Genomic DNA, 20,833 nt, shown 5'->3' with positions numbered 1-20,833 from the left:
TCCCCCATTTAGATGCTACTACTAAATCCTCGTTTAAACTCATTCCTTTTAATAACATTGACAGAACTCTAAACCTTCTGAGTGTTCCACTATCATTCATAACTATAAAATTAGAGAGTCCAAAAAATGCATTATATGTGTTCCACTATATGGATAGGACTCCTCTCAGAAAATTCTACTTTAGTTCTTAATTTTTAAGCAATGCCTTGCATACACACTTGGGATGCTTACTTTGATATGTATTCTGTGACCTTTGATAAACTCCTTTTTTAAAATGTCACACCTTCACCTTAGGTCCTACTTTCGAATAACCCCTTTGCAGAGAAGGAATGGTTGCAAATTGCTTTCCAAATATATTGCCAACGTCTCTAATGAGTACTTCCTCTCTTTTCTTTGCACCCAGGTAAGTGGCTAATAGCTATGTCCTAGCCTAGAGGCATTCAATTTTACTAAGCACCTACTATGTGTCAAACTACCAAGATTCTTGTCAAGAATACGAAGATAGAAACCCTCCACATTCTGGAAAAACTATGACACACTCAGAGGCGGAGGGGGAGGGGCGGTGAGAGACAGTTCAGTCTGTGGGAATTGAACAATTAAATTGACAATCACAAAACACAACGGTTTGTGCCAGAAACCTCCCCTGGTGAGGGGAAAGGTGTCACACACAACCCTGCCCACTCTTGTTTCCTACTTAATGCAAAGATCTAGACAACTCTGCCCACAGTCACTTAAGTTGAAAGTTAGGAACAGATGAAAATTTGCAATTGCAAATCTGACAATATGACTTTCTCTTCAACACTTGTCTTTATGCTCTTCTCCCCAGATATACAAGACAATGCACAGGAAAGCTCGTTGCAAGAACTACAGGAATACGCGGAAGGAAGGAAGTATCCATATTCCTGGAAGCACAACTCTGCTTCCAGGTCTCCAGCACCCGGTCTCCAGCCTGCCTGGTGGAGCGCGCCGGCGCCTCCCGCACCTGTCGGCCCCCCGCTGAGCTGCGGCGAGTGACCCGCGTCTCCATAGCGACGCGTCACAAAGCAGCCCCGAGCTGCTGCCCAGAGCACCCAGTCCAGCAGGGGCAGAGGGCGCCGCTAGGGCTTCTTTTGAGCAAGAATGGCATTGCCTGGGCCCGAGGCCGCGAGCGCCTCTCAAGACCGCTTCAAGAGGCAGCCAAGTAAGGCTGTGGACCCTGCGGGCTGCGAGGGGCGGGGGAGCGGCGGGGGGGGTGGGGGGACGGCGGGCTTTTTCCTGGGAAGGGGGTGCACTAGAGCAAAGGCTGCTTTGGTCTGCAAGGCTCCTGGCCTCCCTCTTATGGGCGGGACTCCATTCATGGAGGGTCTGGGAGTCAGAGAGCATGAGATGTTCATGACTTGTCCTTTACAGCCCTTCGCTGCATTTCTGCAGAACCTCTCCCTGAACCGCTCAGGTGTTTTTAAACACCCCGCAACGTGCCTAGGAAGGGATAGGAGAAAGGAGGGAATAGTGCATTTCCAGGAGAACAAGGTCAAAGACAAACAAGGTACAGAGGTCAGATGCTCTGAAGACAGCAGATCCAGCAGAGATCTGATCCCCATCCAGGATTTAGAGAACAGCCCAGAAAACTGGAGATGCAGAATGCAGGGGCTCCTAAGCGGATCTGCGGAAGTAGCATCCCCCCACGTAGCTGTAGCAGAGGCTGGAAACTAGGCATTCAGCTGCCACTTCTATCCAACCTTTGCTGATTTTTTTCAAAGTGATTTTGTATTTAACTGAGGTAGAGCTTTTAATGCTAATTTTGCATGCAAATGCAGCAGGTTTACAAAGTCAGCTTTTTGTGTTAGTGGAGGGAGAGCCGTTCTAACTGTGATGCTAGTGGCATGATTACTGTGTAGTCAGCTCCATCCTGGCCTTTCTCATGGCAGTAATAACCCACCGCAGCCCTCCAGCTGGGTAATTGTGGTTCTGTGGTGGCTACAGAGCAGTGGGAACCGTTCAACTGCAAAGTCTCTAGAATTGCAGACCCACCAGAATGAAATGCATATTTTCATTCTGTTGATCTCTTTGTAAATTAAAGATGGAAAATTAAAATACTTAATTCGCACAAAAAATATTGAAAACACTGTTTCTGTATGATGACAAGGCAAAGAAGAGAGATAGGGAGAACCTCCTCCCCAGGGTTTCCCCACTGCATTCTGTTTGAATCTCCTCCTCTCTTTCCAGCCACCTGTCTTGGTATCTTTCACTGTCTCTTCTCCGCCTTCTCGTCTGGGGAATGTGAGTCCTCCAAGATCTATCCTTTTTGATTTACATCTTCTGTGCAGTGGCCATGTCCTACCAAGGGCTTCAAGTCTACTGGAACGTGCCAATGGCTTCCTAATCTTATGTCACACTCTCTCTTCTTCATTTTCATACCGAAGTATCCAACTGCCTACCAGATAGTTCATTTGGATGTCACAGAGGGCTAATATATACAAAGTTCCACCCCTTGTTCTCCTAGACTTTGCAGGATCAGTTAGGAAGATGCCAGCTGCTCAAGGTAAAAAGGAGAGCAGCTTCACTGATGCCCCACTTTGATTAGTAAGACTTATTGATTTTGCCCCCAAAGTTCCTCTTCTAGTGGGGAAGTTTGACTCTCCATGCCTAGTCTTGGGGCTCTAATAGAGTGCCACTCTTTCTTCCACTGCTAGAAATGTCATGCTCCAAAAGGTGGGACTGATGTGTCACTGCCCAGCTTTGGTCCAAAAATAAGGTGAGGTTGACAATAACTATCCTGGGCTACTTGCTATATAGTAATCGAACTATTATTGTATATGGGCTTATAATTGCTGTGTCAGTTTGAAGGACCATCATGGATAACCGTGAACCGGTGGCTTGAAACAAAGGACATTTATTGTCTCACATTCTGGGACCAAAAGGTCAAAATCAAGGTGCTGACATGGCTGCACTCTCAGCGGTAGTTCTGGGGCAGGATCCTTCCTTGCCTCTTGCAACTTCTGGGAGCTGTCAGCGTTCCTGACCTGGGGCCCATCACTGCAGCCTGAGTCTCTGTGGTCACATCACCTGCTCTTCTGTGTGAAATCTCCCTCTGCCTCTCCTAAGGGGGGTGAAATTGCATTTAGGCACCACTGATAATCCAGCATGATCTCCTCATCTCAAGATCCTTAACTGTATCTGCAACGGCCCCTTATTTGGTACCATTCACAGGCTCTGGCGTTTGGATGTAGATTTATCTTTTGGGTCCCCTTTCAACCTACTAAAAATGCTTGAATTTACCATCCCCTTTAGTCCTCCCAAATACAAGGCAAACTTAGAACAATCAGGTACTGTTTATACCTGCCCATCTATTGGGCTGTTGTGAAGCTAAAATGAAATTCCATACATGGAAACACTTTGTAAAGTGTAATGTAATATGCACATGCTAGCTACTGTTTTATAATATTTTCAAAACCTCATAATAAATTTTCATAATTGTGAATACCTCCAGGGGTGATAAAGCACGAGGGTATAGCAGGGCTAACCAGGCATCACTGACCTGTCATTGGCCACTTCCTCCGCCTTCCTCACCTGGACCATTTGCTGTGTCTCAGACTTTTATATGTCATGGCACTTTGTCTGAAAAATGTTTCACTCTGTGTCCTCCTGTGGTTACTGTCAAACTCCCACTTTTTTTTTTAAGATTTTATTTATATCTTTATTCATGAGAGACATAGGCAGAAGGAGAAGCAGGATCCCTGCAGGAAACCCAATGCAGGACTCAATCTCGGGATTCCAGGATGATGACCTGAGCTAACGGCAGATGCTCAACCACTGAGCCACCCAAGCATCCCTCACACTCCCTCTTTAAGTCCTGGCTCAGACACCACCTATTCTATGAAGTACCTCCTGGACCCACCTTCAGTGTCCTTTCTCTCATCCAACCAGAAAGAATTACACCCTCCTTAGAAATATCCTATGGCACACAGCACAGCAGTACATCTATAAGCTTGTGCTCATTGGATATTTGTCATCCCCTCTACTCACCTGTGAGTTCCCTAAGTCCAGAACAGGGTCTGTATGTCCTAGGGCCTAGCAGAGGGGTTCATCCATGGGAGTGATGTAGGACTTGACTATAGAATGGACAGAAAATGAGAGAAGGTAGAAATAGGAAGACAGAATCCTAGGAGAGGTGGACACAGAGTTATAGGGAGAAACACTGAGATACTTACCAGGAATAAATACAAAAGGGAGCAGGGGGACACGCTGGAAATAGATGTTTAAAATATTATGATTATAGATTTTTAAGTTATTTCTGTTAATGAAGAGGATTTGTTCTACTTTTTAAAAAGACTTTATTTATTTATTTGAGAGAGAGAGAGAGAGCACAAATGTGGGGAGGGGCAGAGGAAGAGGGACAAGTAGACTCGCTGTTGAGCAGGGAGCCTCATGCAGGGCTTGATCCTAAGACCCCCAGCATCATAACCTGAGCTGAAGGCAGGTGCTTAACGGACTGAGCCACCCAGGCACCTGAAAGAGGATTAATTAGAATAACATTTTATTTTCAGAAGCTTTGTCAATGGAAATATGAAGCATAGACACTGACCTGACATCTAGTAAGAAAAGTCATTAAACAAAAAATTGTAGAAAGAGCTACTGGAAATTGCACATGTCATCATTTTAGTCATCCAAGTGGGTTAGAGTTAGGGAGAAGGAGGTACACTTGGTCTCAGATCCTAGAAGCAGCTGGGCATGGCCCCTCCTGCACCTGATGCCTTCTGGAATAGGATCTCAGCAAAAGGAGGCTGCCAGCTGCCAGCCCCCAGACTGTCCTCAGAAAGGGGAAAGGCCGTAGGCAGGAACATCCAGAGGAGGGACACCCAAGCCATAGTCTGGTTTGCCCATGTGATGGATTGGGAGAATTGGGAGATGTTACCTGGAAGCTGTATTGCCAGGGTTTTTTAGGCATATTTGGGCCTAACAGGACATTGATCTGGATGGGGTTAGTATCCTTTGCTTTAGGAAGAAGAGGCTGAAATTATGTGTGGTGTCTATGCAGAGGACCCTTCCTGATCCTTGCAAGAGACATATGCCGAGGTTCAAATCAGGTTAAGTGAAGGTTTCTTTTAAGAACAGCACTGCCTCCCAATTTCTTCCCACTTACTTGTCCATACTTGGAATTCTCTGAACAAAGAACATTTAATTCTGCCATTGGAACAAAATGCTTGAAAGCATGAAGTGACTCCCACTAAAAGCAGTGACATCAGAGCATAATGTCATTTCTCACAGAATGGGATCAGGGCGTGGGCCCCCAAAGTGTGTGTAAGCAGAGGCCCCAAGTGTAGCATTCAGGGGCTAGACTTTTGTTAGACTGGGGAAGCTAGTGGAGGTGAATCTCGACCAGTGAAAAGGCCGTGGGGAGACAGTCATGGATGAGCAGGTCCAGCTGCCAGGCTGCACCCAAGGGCACCTCAGACTTTCTGTTTCATATTTTTATGTGTTGTGTGAACTCTTTAAAATAGCCTGTATGAATTCTCAGGAAAAACAATGGACCTATTTTTATTTAGATAATTCACCTGAGCTTTCCTCTTTCCTACAAGAGGCTGCAAATTGGTCTTTATTTCTTTAGACTTTAAATTATTATCAAAAAATATTTTTTCTCTTGAAAAGTTATTTTAATTATTATTATTATTTTTTTAAAAGATTTTATTTATTTATGAGAGACACAGAGAGATAGAGAGGCAGACACACTGGCAGAGGGAGAAGCAGGCTCCTTGAGGGAGCCCGATTTTGGGACTCGATCCCGGGACTCCAGGATCACGCCCTGGGTGGAAGGCAGACGCTAAACCGCTGAGCCACCCAGGCGTTCCAAATTATTTTAATTATTAAAACAACATATGATGGAACTTTTCTGGTCTGACACATTTCAAACTGTTTTGTCATACTTTTGACAGGTGATGCCACCTGGGATTCCTATGCCACCACCATGAGGACTGCATTCACGCCCAAGACAGGAGCGGTTCCTGCTCTAATTCGGTAGATCTTGATTTATGTCAGGTTGATGTGCACACCTTAAACTGTTCACCTGTATTCTATTATTCAGAGTCTAAAACCAAGACAAAGAGTAATCAGAGAAGGCTTATGAAAATGCACTGAGGTACAGTGCACAGTGCTCCTCCAAGCACCAGACAGGCTTCCCTTCTTAAGACAGTATCCAGACCTCTTACAGGAGAACTAAGGAAGGGAACACATGGAATCTTCATAAAGTTGATGCAGGTCATGCTTTATGATAGAGCCAGTATATAGGTTAACTGAATTGTGCTACCTGAACATGGAGTAGGAATCAAATCCATTATCTGGTATAGAGTAGGCAGGCAATGACAATTGAATAAGTGGCTGAATGAAGAATTGTTAGCACTTCCATCACCAACATTGGTCTTGGAAGCTGGAGGGCCACCAGTACTTACCCTTACCTTCACTGCTCCACTTACTGTTTCCTAAAATGGCTTGCAACAGCTCCATTTCCACCTGAATTGTGAGTGTTGAGAATTTCTATCCATCAGCCGCCTCTTTAAACTCATTGGTGGGTGAGGAAGAGTGAGATCAGGAAAGCCCTATCATTGTTCATTGCATCCGTGGTGGGTGGGAAACCAGCATGGAGAGCCTTCTGCCTGCCTGTGTTTCCTCTGTGAAGTGTTTCCCACAAAGAGGATCTTTTCACCTTAAAAGTTCAAGTTGCTGGGATGCTTGGATGGCTCAGTGGTTGAGCATCTGCCTTCGGCTCAGGGCTGACCCCAGAGTGCTGGGATCGAGTCCTGCATAGGGCTCCCTGCTTCTCTCTTGCCTATGTCTCTTCCGTCTGTCTCTGTGCGTTTTCTCATGAATACATAAATAAAAAATCTTTTTAAAAAAAGTCCAAATTATTGAGAAGCCAAATGGCGTAAGGGCGAGAGCACGGCTGAAGAGTACAGCAGAAGTCGATTCTACCCTCTGCTCCCCTGCTCTACCTGCTATGATCGCTGCTACCTTCAGCAGGTTACAAGCCATCCGTGGCTCAGTTTTATGGTTGGCGAAGTGGGAATGATGATCCCTGCCTTAGGGGTTTTTCTAAGGATGGAATGAAAGCACTAGTACAGTGACTAGCACCAAGAAATTACTCCGAATTTTTCATTAATTTTTTTCTCAGTATATATCTGATAGACTTTCAAAAACGACAAGCCTGCAAGACTCTTGATATCTGAGTTACTGTCTATCCCACTGAGTTACATTATGTCCCCTAACTGGGAGATTTATCATCTGACGGGAATGATCATGCCAGCTTCCCAGTCAGTAACAGTTGTCTCAAGAAGAAACATTTGGGAAAAATTCCAAAAACAAATGGGTCCTAATGGAGTCTAGGTCAGTGGTCTTCAAATTCGCATATTTTTTTAAGTTCACAGAAAAGTTTTCATTGTAAAATAATTGTGAGAGAGAAAATGCATAGCCCATCCTAAAAGATTGACATTTTAAAATGAAACTATGAAGTCAGCAGAAACAAAATATAGCCAATGGGTAATCTAAACACTTTAACAAATTGATAGTTGGTATGATCTTTTTGAAAAATACGCACCTTCTTTAATAAGCCATTTATTTCATTCCCTTTGCTTCTTGAACTCTCTTATTCCACTCCACTTCCTCCAAAGAATTTTAATCTGCTGTAATATATTTTGTTTGAAAGCAATTTATTGATCACTCCATTATACTTTGTTGAAATTCTTTTAGTATATTAATTGAAATTAATTTTTAAACATGTTACGTGACCCTAAGTATTGAGTTATCACAATTATTTTTAGTACATGATTGCTCAAAGCAATAAATACATTACAAATGTTAATAATTACTAAACACAGAAAGTAAATTTTTTGAAATTGCATCTTAAAGAGATAAATGTGACTGTTCTGTTTGAAATTAATTTATGTATCCAGTTTTAAGTGTTATTATTTTTGGAACGAGACTGCATTCAGCATCAATTTTTTTTCTGCTTCTGGTGTTTATTTTTCAATTTATAGATGCTACTGTTGAGCAATCTTGTTCACATGAGGAACTGTGAATGAAAGGAGTTAAGTGTGGGATTGTCATTCAAGACTTTGAACTCTTTCTGAGTTATATGCCAAAAATTACAAGGTGATTTTTATGATTGAGCAGCTGACAACTTGGTTGGGTACTCTTTTGATTTTATTGAAAGCAAATAATTAGATGATATGTCATCCAGTTACTGAGTTATTTGCTAACTCATTTTCTGAGAAGTATACTGAAAAGCTACGTCTTAACAAATGACTATTCAATTACATCAGTTACTCTTTCACTTGGAAGAAACTTGTTTAATATTTTTTCCCAGTTTTATTAAGGAATAATTAACATGCATCACAACATATAAGTTTAAGGCATATGGTATGATGTTTGGTTTACATACATTGTGAAATGATTGCCACAATAGATTCAGGTAACATCTATCTTCCCTTATAGATACAAATCAAACATGTGTTATGCACTTAATGAAAGAGAAAGTTCTACATGCTGAAAATGAATTGGTCTGGCAAGTCAGCATATTACTTCCATGTATTGTTACATATTTTACAATATAAAATAAAATGAGGACTGGCTGTATTAGAGTAAATATTTCATAATATGTTTGGGTTAAAAAAATGAGACTTAAGTACCTTATTGAATGAGGAATACAAAATCTGAAGGAAAAAAATAACATTTTTATGTACCAGTTTTATCCAGTGAGTCTTTATGAATCTGGTAGTCTTTTTCTGGTCCCAGAAAAGATTCTGGTTGTGTTCAAAAGAATCAGCATTACCACCCTGTACTGCTTTACCTATTCAGAGATGCTTTCTTTCTAGTGAGTGACATGTCCTAGGGATTTTTTTTAAGCTGGAAAAATGTTTAATTTTAAATATGTGGGGGAAAGGGCCATTTTGAAGCACTCTATATTCCCTGTTCTCTTCTCAGATGCTTCTCCCTAAAGGGAGCTGAACATTCTGTAATTGTTAGGAAATGAAAAACTAGACATTGCTCTTAGCTATAGCACTCTACAGCATACCTAAATTCAGGACATCCCACATAGACCACATGCCCTGGTTAAAATATGGCATCCCCCTCCCTTTTACCTGCCCCTCCTCACCCTCTCAGACCTCCAGAGGCAAGCAGGAGATAGGGGTATGGAATTTGGATTACAAGGTTCCTTCCTTGGAACCACTAACAGTTTCTCTTCATGAGGCAACCTTCTTGACCTCAGAGGCTTATACCCAGAGGTGTCTTGCACTGATGTAAGATCCTATCATGATGTGCGGAAGGGTGAAAGGTGTGGGATAGAAAACACCTGTGGAGATCTGGAGGTTTGTTCTCAGGCAGAGGCGCATTAAGAAAGAGTACATTGAGGGGTGGAGATCTGAAAATCAATTCCCTTAAAGCGATTTTATTTGTACTGTGTTGCCTTTGGAAAATCTTCATGTGCCTTTGATTACTTTAGCTGAACCTACACATCTGAATGACAAGTAAAATAGTCCATCATCCAGATGTATCCCACTTTCTAGATGTTTGGTTTCTTATAGACAGTACCTGAGTTTAACCCAGGCTTCTTTAAAAAAAAAAAGCCAATATGAAACATTTTAGACATACACAAAAGAATATGCAATGAATCCCTAGCTATTATCCAGCTGCCATAATCAACACATGGACACTTTTTATATATATCTTCCACCCAGCCTTCCCGCTGGGTAATGTTGAAGCAAATTCCAGGCATCATATCATTTTAATTCTAAATATTATTTTTATGTGTATCTAAAAGAAAAGGACTCTTTAAAGATATGCAACAATACCACTGTCTCAGCTAAAAAAGGAATAGTTTCTTAATATCAAATGGTCAGTCAGCAATCAAATTTCCCACTAATGTCTCATAATTAAAAAGAAATAATTAGTCAGTTAGAAATTAAATCCAAATAAATTCTACACATTGCACTTGGTCATTATATTTTTTAACCTCATTTAATCTATAGATTCTCCTTTTTTTTTTCCCCTAAGAATTTCTTTCTTGAAACAGATAATTGTTCTGGATTTTTCTGATTTCATTCCCATATATATTTCTTTCCCATATATTCCCATATATATTTTATTTTATTTTATTTCCATATATATTTTAAATAATATTTCTCTTTTCCTGTATTTCCTGTAATCTAATATTCCAAATTCATGTGATTCAAGTTTGGTATTTTGACAAAAATATTAATAGGTTTTGTGTATGTCCATCCAGGGCACATAATAGCTGGTGGACTCTCTTCTTGGACTGTGAGTAGGAACTGGTGATCATTGCCTGGATGCATGGTTTTATTAGGGCCTTGCAAACTAGTGGTATCTCAGTTCTTATGTATCTTCCTTTAATTAACTGGAATACTTCCATAGAGAGAAACATTTCTTCACCAAGTATTTGATTACATTGAAATACTGTTTATACAGGAGAGTACAAGCATTTTAAAAAATTAAGTGAATTAATGAACTTCAGATGGTTGTTCTTTTAAATTCCATTTTAGGTCTCCCATATTTTTGTTAAGAGCCATCCTAAGACACAAAATTGTTTTTTTCAAGGGAATCTGGAAGTTAAGTGATTTCTGGCATAAAGTCTTAAACTAACCAATCTTAAAAAAAAAATGTAACAAGCTAAATTATTTGACATGTGTACTGCTGTAAGATTTGGTATTTAACCCCTCATTCTGATTTTCACTGTCTTTTCTTGTAGCCAAAAAAGTATCAGAAGACTAGGATATACATATTCCCTTAGTGATCCTATTCCCAATCAGACACAGTACAATGATGAGTATGTTTGGAAATTTCCTTCTAAAGAAGATTTGATCAAAACAGGGACTTCAAGAAGAACCAGGAGCCACAAATTTCACCCCAGTCAAGTAAGATAATATCTACATATCCATTGAATTTAATACAGTATCAAAAAAAAAGAATTTAATACAGTATCAGTAATCCATACAGAATGAGAATTTGAATATGTCCCCAAATGTTTCATCTATACTTATGGTCCTTCTTATACTACTTTTGCCCACCTTCTCACATTTATTTGTAACCACTTCTCCCTTATCCTCCAAAATTTTAAAAAGACTTTTAAAAATTGAAATTAAATTCATGGGGCATAACATTAGCCATTGTAACATAAAGAATTCATTGACAATTAGTACATTCATAATGTTCTGGAACGACCACCTTTATCTCATCCCAAAACATTTTCATCATCCCAAAAGGAAACTCCACACCCATTAAGAAATTACATCCTGCTTTCCTCTTCCTTAGCCTCTGATAATTACCAATCTGCTTTCTAGCTCTATGGATTACCTATTCTGGATATTTTTTTATGAGGAATCATACAATATGTGACCTTTCGTGTCTGACTTCTTCACTTAGTATAATCCTTTCAATGTTCATTCACATTGTAGTATCTATCAGTACTTCATTTCTTTTTATGGCTCCATTTTATGGTTGAAGAATATTCTATTGTATGTGTATACCACATTTTGTTCTTTCATTTATCTATTGGTGGACATTTGGGCTGTTTCCAGCTTTTGGCTATATTGTCAATAATGCTGGTGCTCACAAATATTTGTGTTTGGTATTATGTGTTCTCCAGCTACCAGATCTTTTGTCATTTTGTTTACTCTGTCTGGAATCCCTTCTCCTGTCCCAAGGAAATTCAGACATTCCTCAAGGTGCAGCTATCTCTAATTCCCTTCTCCTCCAGATGGAAGCAACTAATATTCCCTCTGACTTCCGTACCCTTCTCCCACCATAGAAAGCAATATTCAGTTATAGTAAAGGGTTTCATTTACTTGGCTACCCCCTTGGTATGGTGCCATGTGGGATGGAGCCACCTGGATGCATTCAGTAGACACTAAAGTGGTAGAATGGGCAGGATTTGGTGACTGAAAATATATAAAACACAAGGAAGAGGAAAGAATGAAGGATGGAGTTTCTGTTTTTGACTTGGATGGCTGGGTGTATGCTGCAGCTGTTTGCTGAGCTGGAACATGGGTTAGGACCAGGTTTGGTGTGAAAGGGCATGGGGGAAATGTGAGTTCAGTTAAAGACATGTTGGTTGAAAACATGTCCAACAGGCAGTTGAGTATGTAGGTCTGGAGTTTGTGTGGAAGAGGAGAGCTATAGATGTAGACTTGGGAGTAATTAGAACATAAACACATACCCGATTTAATTTGGTTCCTCATGCTTCCATTTATTTTAATGAGTTTACCTCTTAAATATTTGCCTTAAGATTTTAAAATTATGTAAAGCAGTCAGTTACAATATTATACTATGTATGTGTTATATCCACACATACACACAAAGCATTTATTTTCCATTTAGGTGTTGTTGAAGGCTCTCAGCCAAAGAGAGCTCAAGTGGTAGGGCGTCCTGTGCATTCTCGGCCAATGAGTGGTAGCGGGGCAGACTGCCTTGTGCACTTTCAACCAATGAGGGTTACACACCAGGTGGCGGCAGCTCCAGCACCTAAATGCCCTTCCCCTTGACCTGCGACCTGCGTTGAGCGTGTGCTGCCTTGTTTACTCTGCTGCACCCTCTCTACCTGCTACTTATTTGTTTTTGTTGAATGGTTTTGGCTGTGACTCAGGGCCTGACCTAGGATGAGGCTAGCAAGGTGCACCTTCTTTGCTAAGAGAGAGGATCTGCCTCTAAAGAACAGTTGCCCTGGGAGTTAAAGTGTAGACTAGTGGTTTGGAGCTCCTTCAAGGAAAGGGTGGTGGGAAACAACGGCCGGCTGATATATATGGGTGGCAATTGTGATGCATCCCAGTGTGGACAGTCAGGTGGAAAATGGGCTGGAGGTGGGTCAGTGTTTAATCAGTGACTACAGGACTCTGCAGCTGATTCTGTTCACTGGCACCTTTTGCTTGCAGGGCTTACATATATAGGAGGGCCCTCAGAAGACTAGCACTACCAGGGAGAGCATGTAGAGGATAAAGATGGGTGTGCCTGATGAAGTCCTGGGGAATCCGTAGGTTTGAGGTGTAGGGTAAAGAAGGAAGCAGTAAATGGAGACAAAGGAGCATTCCTAAAGGAAAGCCTGAAGGATGTGGTATCTGAAATGTCTGGGAAAGAGATATAGAGCAATCTATCATCATGTAAATTATCTCTGCTATCCATGGAGTATCCCACCAGAGGTCACTGGTGACTGCAATTCCTGTTCAGGATACCGGAAAAAAAAAACAATTTACCTGGGCCTAGCAATGTTCTGGGAGGGCAAAGCCTTCAGGCAGTGACTGGTTATCTGTACTACCTTTTTATTTACTTGTTTAAGCAGCCAATATTTATTGAGTGCCCAGCATGTGCCAAGCCCTCTTCTGAGCCTGGGGATGTAGCCGTGAACAAAACAGGAAAAAACCCTTATCTTTGTGGAGCTTACACGTTTGTAGGGGGAGACAGACAACTGATAATAAATATAACACACAGGCAAACTTTAATGTGCCATAAAAGGTTAGAAAGTGTTAATTTTATGGGAAAAAAATGATCAGGGAAAGGGGGATCCAGAGTGGAGTGGATGGGGTAAGGGTCTGCAATTTTATGTGGGATAATTTAGGGAGGAGTCATTTAGATGGTGACCTTCAAACTAAGATTTGAAGGAGGTGAGAGAGAAAGCCATGCTGATATTTCTGGTGAGAACTTCTCATCCTTTCAAAGGCAAAGCCTTTAGGCAGAAGTGTGTCTGATGTTTAAGGAATTGCAAGGAAGTTTTGGTAGCTGGAGTTCAATGAGAAGGAGGAGGAGGTGAGAACAGAAAACAAAGAGGAGGAGGGTTGGGAGGGGGAGAGGGATAGATGTGTGCTGAAGTGGGGGGAATAAATCATGTAGAGCACTATAGGCCATTGTATGGACTGTGACTATTATTTTGAAAGATATGAGGAGCCACTGCAGGATTTTGAGAAGAGGGGTCACATGATTATGCTTTAACAGGATCGCTCTGGTCAGGAGTAGAGTATAAGAGAGTAGAGGTGGAAGGCGAGATACTGGTTAGGAAGCTATTGCAATAGTACAGGAGATAAACACTGATGGCTCAGACTAGGGTGGTAGGCATGGTTGGGAGAAATGGTCAGATTCTAAATATATTTTATAGGTAAATAAGATTTTCTGATGTAAAAAATGTGAGATGGGGAGCAGAGAGATGGGCCAAGAATGACTCCAGGGATTTAGGTCTAAACAGTGGTAAGGATAGAGTGGTCATTAACAAAATGTAGAATATTTAAGACTGAAGAGGACACTCAGGAGTTCAGGTGCGGGAATGTGAAGTTAGAGGTGTCTTGGTAAAATTCCAACAGGAGATCTACAGGAGGACATTGGATATAGGGATCTGAGTTGAGGGAGACGTCTAAGCTGAAGATGTATAGGAGTTATTCATGTATTCGAAATAAAATGAGACTGGATGAGGTCATCAAGCTAGAAAACAGAGGAGGTTCAAGGAATGAACCTTGGGGCACTTCACTATTAAGAGGCCAGTGGAAGAAGTAGCAAAATGGACTGAGAAGGGGCAGTCAGTTGTAAAGGAGAAAATCTAACTGAGTGTGTTGTACTGGAAGCTAAGTGAAGAAAATGAAGAGAAAGGACTGACCATTGTGTGAAATGCTGCTAGCAGGTTTAAGAAGATGAGGATAGATTGGCCATGGGCTTTAGCAGAATGGAGGTCATTGGTTGCCTTGGAAAGAGCTGTTGTGGTGGAAGAATGCTTGATTAGTGTGAGATGGAGGGCTTCTTGGAGAACTGGCTAAATTCCAGATTTGGATTGGGAAATGTGCAAAATGAGTCTGGAACATCTTGTCATGCCACAGAGCAAAATATCCATTAAAAAACTACTAGAGTTATAATGAAATTTTGCTCACAGGCCAAAAAGAATTTGAGGTTTTTTTTTTTTTTAAAGATTTTATTTATTTATTCATGAGAGACAGGGAGAGAGAGAGAGAGAGAGAGAGAGAGAGAGAGAGAGAGGCAGAGACACAGGCAGAGGGAGAAGCAGGCTCCATGCAGGGAGCCGGATGTGGGACTTGATCCCAGGTCTTCAGGATCATGCCCTGGGCTAAAGGTGGTGCTAAACCGCTGAGTCACCTGGGCTGCCCAGAATTTGAGCGTCTATAAGGATAATATATGCAATAGATTGAAATATATCAAACATGCTTAAATCTGTGAGTTCTGTTAAAAAGTTGGGGACACTTTCAGAGGATAAGAAACCAATTCATTATCTTAAAAACTGACAATGGGGAAAAGATCAAGCTTTTATCCCTTGCCTTATATGAACTATGCCACTGGTAAACTAAATGATAGATGAGGGAAAATGTATCTTTATAAACACATTTGTGTGTAAACTAAATGATAGATGAGGGAAAATGTGTCTTTATAAACATATTCTAGCAAATAAATGAAAAAAAAGTTGGAATATCACCCCTTTGCATCTATTAATCTAGACATTAAGCATTAACAGCTGGTAACAGCACACAAAGAGAAACAGCTGTATGTTATAATCCTCCTTGCCAAATAGTCTTGCCAGACGGATGTATTCTGAGTGTAAGTCAGTCTCCGGATCTAGTTGTCAATTGCAGGAAATACAGGGAATAGAGAAACTTGCTAAACTACACAATGAGTATGCATTCCACAAAATCCAGAGTGTGGGAACCTCTACACATTGAATGTCTTGGTTTCTTCAATAGAGGGATTTAAAGGGAAAGAAGAGGATGCAGAGGGACCCTGAAGATTAAAGACACTTAAAAGACACATTTTGGGGACAAGGAATATATGTAACTATTTTGGGGAATTGCAGTATAAAGGCAAATTGAGACATATCTTAATAATTAGAGGGGAAAGTAGGGTGAAGAGGGAGTTTTCTTTTTAAGAGAAGTGAAGGCAAGCTTGGATATTGACGGCCATGATCCCAAAGAGAGGGAGAAATTGAAGTTGTAAGAGAGAAGTGAAAATTGTAGGGGTCATGTGCCAGAGTAGACTAAATGTGTGGCCTGTGGCACACCAGGGCCCATGGGCCCTGCTAGGAGCACCTGCTGCTCTACTTCCATCACAGCATAAGGGAGTGTGGGTATGGTAGCTGGGTGGTGGCATGGTGGGTTGCGTGTGTGGAGGTTCTCATCAGATGGCTTCAATTTTCTCAGGGAAATAGGAAATAAGGTCATGAGAGAGTGAAAAAATGGAGAGAGATGCTGGAGGTTTCAAGCATCATAATCATAAAATTTCTTTGCAGGAGAGAGGACCTGCCCTCCCGCCTCCTATAGGCTGATTCTGAGGCCTTTCCATGGGAGGCAGGTATCTCTTGAAGCCTGGGGCTCTGAGGGGAAGCAGTGGCTGTCTGCTTCTTGGGCACTTACAGCTAGAGCTAGCACTCACATGGGTCTTCTCTGGTTTCAGCTGGAGATTTCTGGTTGCAGGTATAACTCTTTGGACTTTGCAATCACTTTTTCTTGTCTCCATAAGAAAAATCAAAGAAATTATGAAGTACCTGTGTTACAGCTGGGTAAACTGATGGCTCCTGTTGGAATAGGCTCCTGTATACACTGCAGTGTGATATCTGGATGTAAAGGATACAGAAGAATATGTACACACAAGCACACATAGTCTTCATTGCATTAGGTGAACCCATATGGATTTTCCTGAAAATTGTGTCTGTATTGATAGGACCTCTTTCTTTGGACACTACCTCAAGGTCAATCAGCAGCATCAATAAAGAGCTACCTCCCTTGGAAAATCGCTGCTACAGAAGAAGAGGTTAAGAAGGCAATATCAAATCAGTTTATTTCCAATACTAGAAGAGACTTTGTGGACAGAGCAAAAGGTAAATGTGTTCATATTTCTCCTTTCTCTGGTTATATGTTGTGCAGTGGAGTTGTAGTGGTGAACAGCACAGATTCAGTCTCTTCCATCAGGGAACTCACAGTATAGACTCAGAAAAAGGCAATTTAGCAAACAAAAATAGTCAAGTATAAAAAGGTGCAGCGTGTGGGTAATGCTGTGGGTGCGCACAGAAGAACATGTAACCTAAAGTGAGGGGAAGGACCAGGAAAGGCTTCCTGGGCATGAAAAATGAATATAAAAGAGCCTGGCAAAGATGAAGAGGTAAAGTTAAACATGCTGTTTCCAATTATTGCTATTTTTAAAAATTAAAACTTTCATTAAACGAATGCATGCATACACAGAAATCAAATAAAGGCTTATTTCAAAATAACAGCTGTTCTTTAACCCTATTCCCTACTAGCAGTCAATTCAATCGTTTCATCTGTTTCTTATGTAATCCTCCATATTTTAAAATAATATGCATATAACTACTACCTTTGATTCATCAATTTTAGGTATTATTATTGATTTCCTATTATGGTGGTTGAGGATTTGGCTCTCCTGAAACTCTTTCTTATACCCCTTCCATCCATTCACTCAATAATTATATTACAATTTCTGTTCAATTCAGTTGCTAATGTTTATATTGTGATGATATGATTATGTAAATATTCACTGCTGAGCCAGGTGGTATTTTATGATTGTTTCCTTTCCTTTTTCTTTCTTTTTTTTTGTTTTGTTTTGTACTTATTAGAGTTAATAATTGACTTTGTTTCACATCCTTAGTTTTTGATGTGCCTGTCACTAATCTTTTCCAAATACTTTGTCACATACTTACCAAGATTTTTTTCAAAACACAGTTTCAAACACTCTACCACTTCTAGTATTTTTCCCAGAGATGTTTCTGACACCCTCCATCATTATCCTCTAATCTAGACTAGTTATTTTGTGGGTTTGCAGCCCAACTGTGCCCTGGGACTTCCTTTCTCATCATTCTGGGGAATTGCTTTGGCCTCTGCCTGCATTGGATCTTGTTTCCTCTTCCTCAGTTTTGCTGAAGCCCATCTCCAGCAGTTTCCTAAGCAAGAGTGCACATGAAGAACTTTTCTGAGTGTATTCTTCCCAATTTGGAAATGTCCTTTTTAATTCCTTACACTTGTCTGATAGTTTGGGTGGATATAAAGTTCTAGGATGATAATCACTTCCCCTCAGAATGCATTCCTCCCAATGTCTTCTAGCATCCAGGATTTCTTTGTAGAAAATTGATGCCATTTTGATTCCTGACCCTTTTGTATTTTATTCTTCTGGAAGCTCTTAAGATCCTTTCTTTATTCCTGACATTCCAAATTTCACAATTGTATACATTAGTAATAATCTTTTGTCTTTGATTATGCTGGATAATCAGGGGCTATAGAGGCTAGAGTCATGTCCTTCAATTCTTGGCATTGTTTCCTGCATAGTCCCTTCTTACTTTTCTCCCATTTCTTTTCTCTATTCTCTTCTAGGATTCCTAGATTAGTTGGATTGACCCTCCAATTTTCTTACCTTTTCTCTGCTAGTATCTTTCTCTTTATATTTTTGTTCTGCTAACTTGAAAAATTCTTTACCTTTTAATGTAGATCTTCTATTGAATTTTAATTTCCAAGCTCTTGTTCCTCCTCTTGCTGATTTTTTGTTTGCAGAATAAAATTAATAAGTTCTACTTACTGCAATATATAGACTCCTGCCTTTAACATGATTATTTTTTAAAAGTCTTCTGTTCTTGTTTTATACATGTAGTAATTCTCTTACAAAATTTAGTATATTTATGATAGACCTAATCTTCAACATTTTCATCTATTGTGTTGTCTCCATTTTCTTTGAGAGTTTCAATGGTCTAATGAAAATTTGATCTTCTGTTCATATTTACAAGATAGTAGAGGCAGATTTACCATGATGCCAATAAAATTGTCTCATTCCGTGGACTCTTCTTTTTCTTGAAGTGAGTGTATGCAAAATATTAATCTCTAAGTTTCACAAACTTACAAGGGAGATACTAAAATACGATTGGAAACTACATACCGAGATGGGGCTTGTTAGCTGGTCCTTGATTTAGATGGTTAGGTCATAAGCTCTCTTTTTGTTAGGAAACCCCTAAATGCTTCTATTTATAGGTCAGTTTCTCCAGGGAGATAAACGTTTGGCTATTGGCATTTTGAGAGCAGGATAAGGGAGGAAACTGGGATCTTCCTGCTTGCTGTGCAAATTCTCACTGAACCCCTCTCTTTTTTCTGTTCAGCATCACACTATGCCCACATTTCACTGTGCCTCATGTCCTGGCATACAGAGCTTCTTTGGTTCAGTTTTGTACCTAATAAACTTCTGGTTAGGAAAGGACAATCAAATAACTGCATGAGCTTAAGAAGATGGTGCAGAAACTCTATCCACTCTGTATATAAGCTTTCACCCAAGCCTCTTGTTTTCAGTCTGAGCTACAGTACTTGCCTTTTCCAGTATCTGTTACAGAAACCTATTGGGGTTCTATTGTGTATAATAGCTCACGGTTTTGTTATCCCTTTTGACAGTCATTTTGTTTTAGCTTCCTCTATTTTGCTAATTCAGTTGGCACGTCTGTATTTGATTTCCATCTTCTAAAAATGTGTTAACTTCTAATCTACTATCATTTTAGTGGAGTTTGGGGAAGGAGTAGTCAAATATGATATAGATGATCTTTTATGAATTTAAACTGGATCATATTATTCTATGGCTTTATGTCACTGGGTTTGCATTGCAGTTTGAATCCAAGTTTCAGTTTTTCAGTTCTTTCTCTTTGTTCATCACATCCTGCAAGGTTGGCCTGGACTTTGCTTCCCTCCTAACTGTTCCTTCTCCCTCTCATTCACCAGGCTCCAGCCACATGGCCTTTTAAAAATTCCTATAAGATGCTAATTTTCCCCCACCTTCAGCCAGTGTACAGGCTGTCCCCTTTGCCTGCATTGCTCTTCTCCAAGCTTCTGTGATTTTACTGTGTCATCTATAGACTCCAGCTTAAATGTCACCTTGCCTGTGAGAGCTTTTCTTACTATTTTGTCTAAAGAACTGTGCCACAATTCTAGCACCTTGCATTTTCCAGTCATTTGTTTACTGATTCTTGTTTTTGGTTGTTTTTTTTTTTGCTCCTCCTCCACTCTTCAGCGGGTTCCCCAAATGCCTTTGTTCACTCAGAATCTAGCTCAGTATATAGAGTCTAATCCTGGTGTATAGGAGATGCTCTGTAAATATTTGCTGAATGATGGAAAAAAATATATGGGAAGTGCACTTTCTGAAGTTAGATGAGTATAGAATCAAAAGACCTCCATACTTCAGATAAACATTAAGGGTGATGGGAAGACATTTGAAATGTCAGCATTCTTAAAAGATGTCTTCAAGCTTCTAATCAAAGTCCTTTCAATGTGCACAAATTACCATTTCCCCATGTGTAGATAAATACCCAAGACCTGCCAAGAGTCTCTCCTAAATCTTTTAGCTCCATCTGCTTCTCTTCCTCCCCAAAGCCACTGCTATCATGTCTCCTCCTTAGATGACCTCTAATCCAGCTCCTTTTTTCACTTTTGTTGCCTCCAACCCACAGCCCATACTATAGTCATTGCAAGTTTCCAGATGTGCAAAATGATGTCACCTTCCAGATGAAAACCCTTCAGTGACTCGCTATTGTCCACAGGATAGAAGCCAAATGCCGCAATGTGAGCCTGTACAATCTGGTCTCTTCCCACTATACCAGCATTCTCCCTCACCACTCTCCACGCTCTCTGTGACACCGACTGCTTTCCTTCCTCAGACTCACCATGCCCCCAGCAGCCTTGTGCCTTTTGCACACATTGCTTCCTTCCTGTGGAACACCTGTCCCTCCCTTCTTTTAGCCTATGTCTATCCATTAACTTCATTTCTCTCCTGGGAGTCTTCTCTGATCCCTCAGTTTGGATTGGTGGCCCTTTCATATGTTTTTATAGATCTT

General features: G+C 40.6%; 1 protein-coding gene across 4 annotated transcripts in view; it reads left to right on the top strand.

Annotated features, from left to right (window-relative positions):
• Positions 1-931: 931 nt before the first annotated feature.
• The window catches only part of TEX26 (testis expressed 26), a 30,440-nt gene continuing 10,538 nt past the window's right edge, over positions 932-20,833 (top strand). Inside the window, exons 1-5 of one of the 4 annotated variants that reach the window (XM_077868199.1) lie at positions 932-1,180; positions 2,206-2,259; positions 5,913-5,994; positions 10,736-10,901; positions 16,684-16,840. In XM_077868199.1, the coding sequence (XP_077724325.1) occupies positions 1,120-1,180; positions 2,206-2,259; positions 5,913-5,994; positions 10,736-10,901; positions 16,684-16,840 (520 nt within the window). In that variant the 5' untranslated portion in view covers positions 932-1,119. Of the gene's footprint in view, positions 1,181-2,205; positions 2,260-2,672; positions 2,735-5,912; positions 5,995-8,006; positions 8,122-10,735; positions 10,902-16,683; positions 16,841-20,833 lie in introns of all 4 variants that reach the window. The other 3 variants (XM_077868202.1, XM_077868201.1, XM_077868200.1) reach the window with 3 other exon arrangements.

This window comes from Canis aureus, chromosome 24 (assembly GCF_053574225.1).
Source record: "Canis aureus isolate CA01 chromosome 24, VMU_Caureus_v.1.0, whole genome shotgun sequence".
NCBI lineage: Eukaryota > Metazoa > Chordata > Mammalia > Carnivora > Canidae > Canis > Canis aureus.
This window is presented reverse-complemented; position numbering and strand designations above follow the sequence as displayed.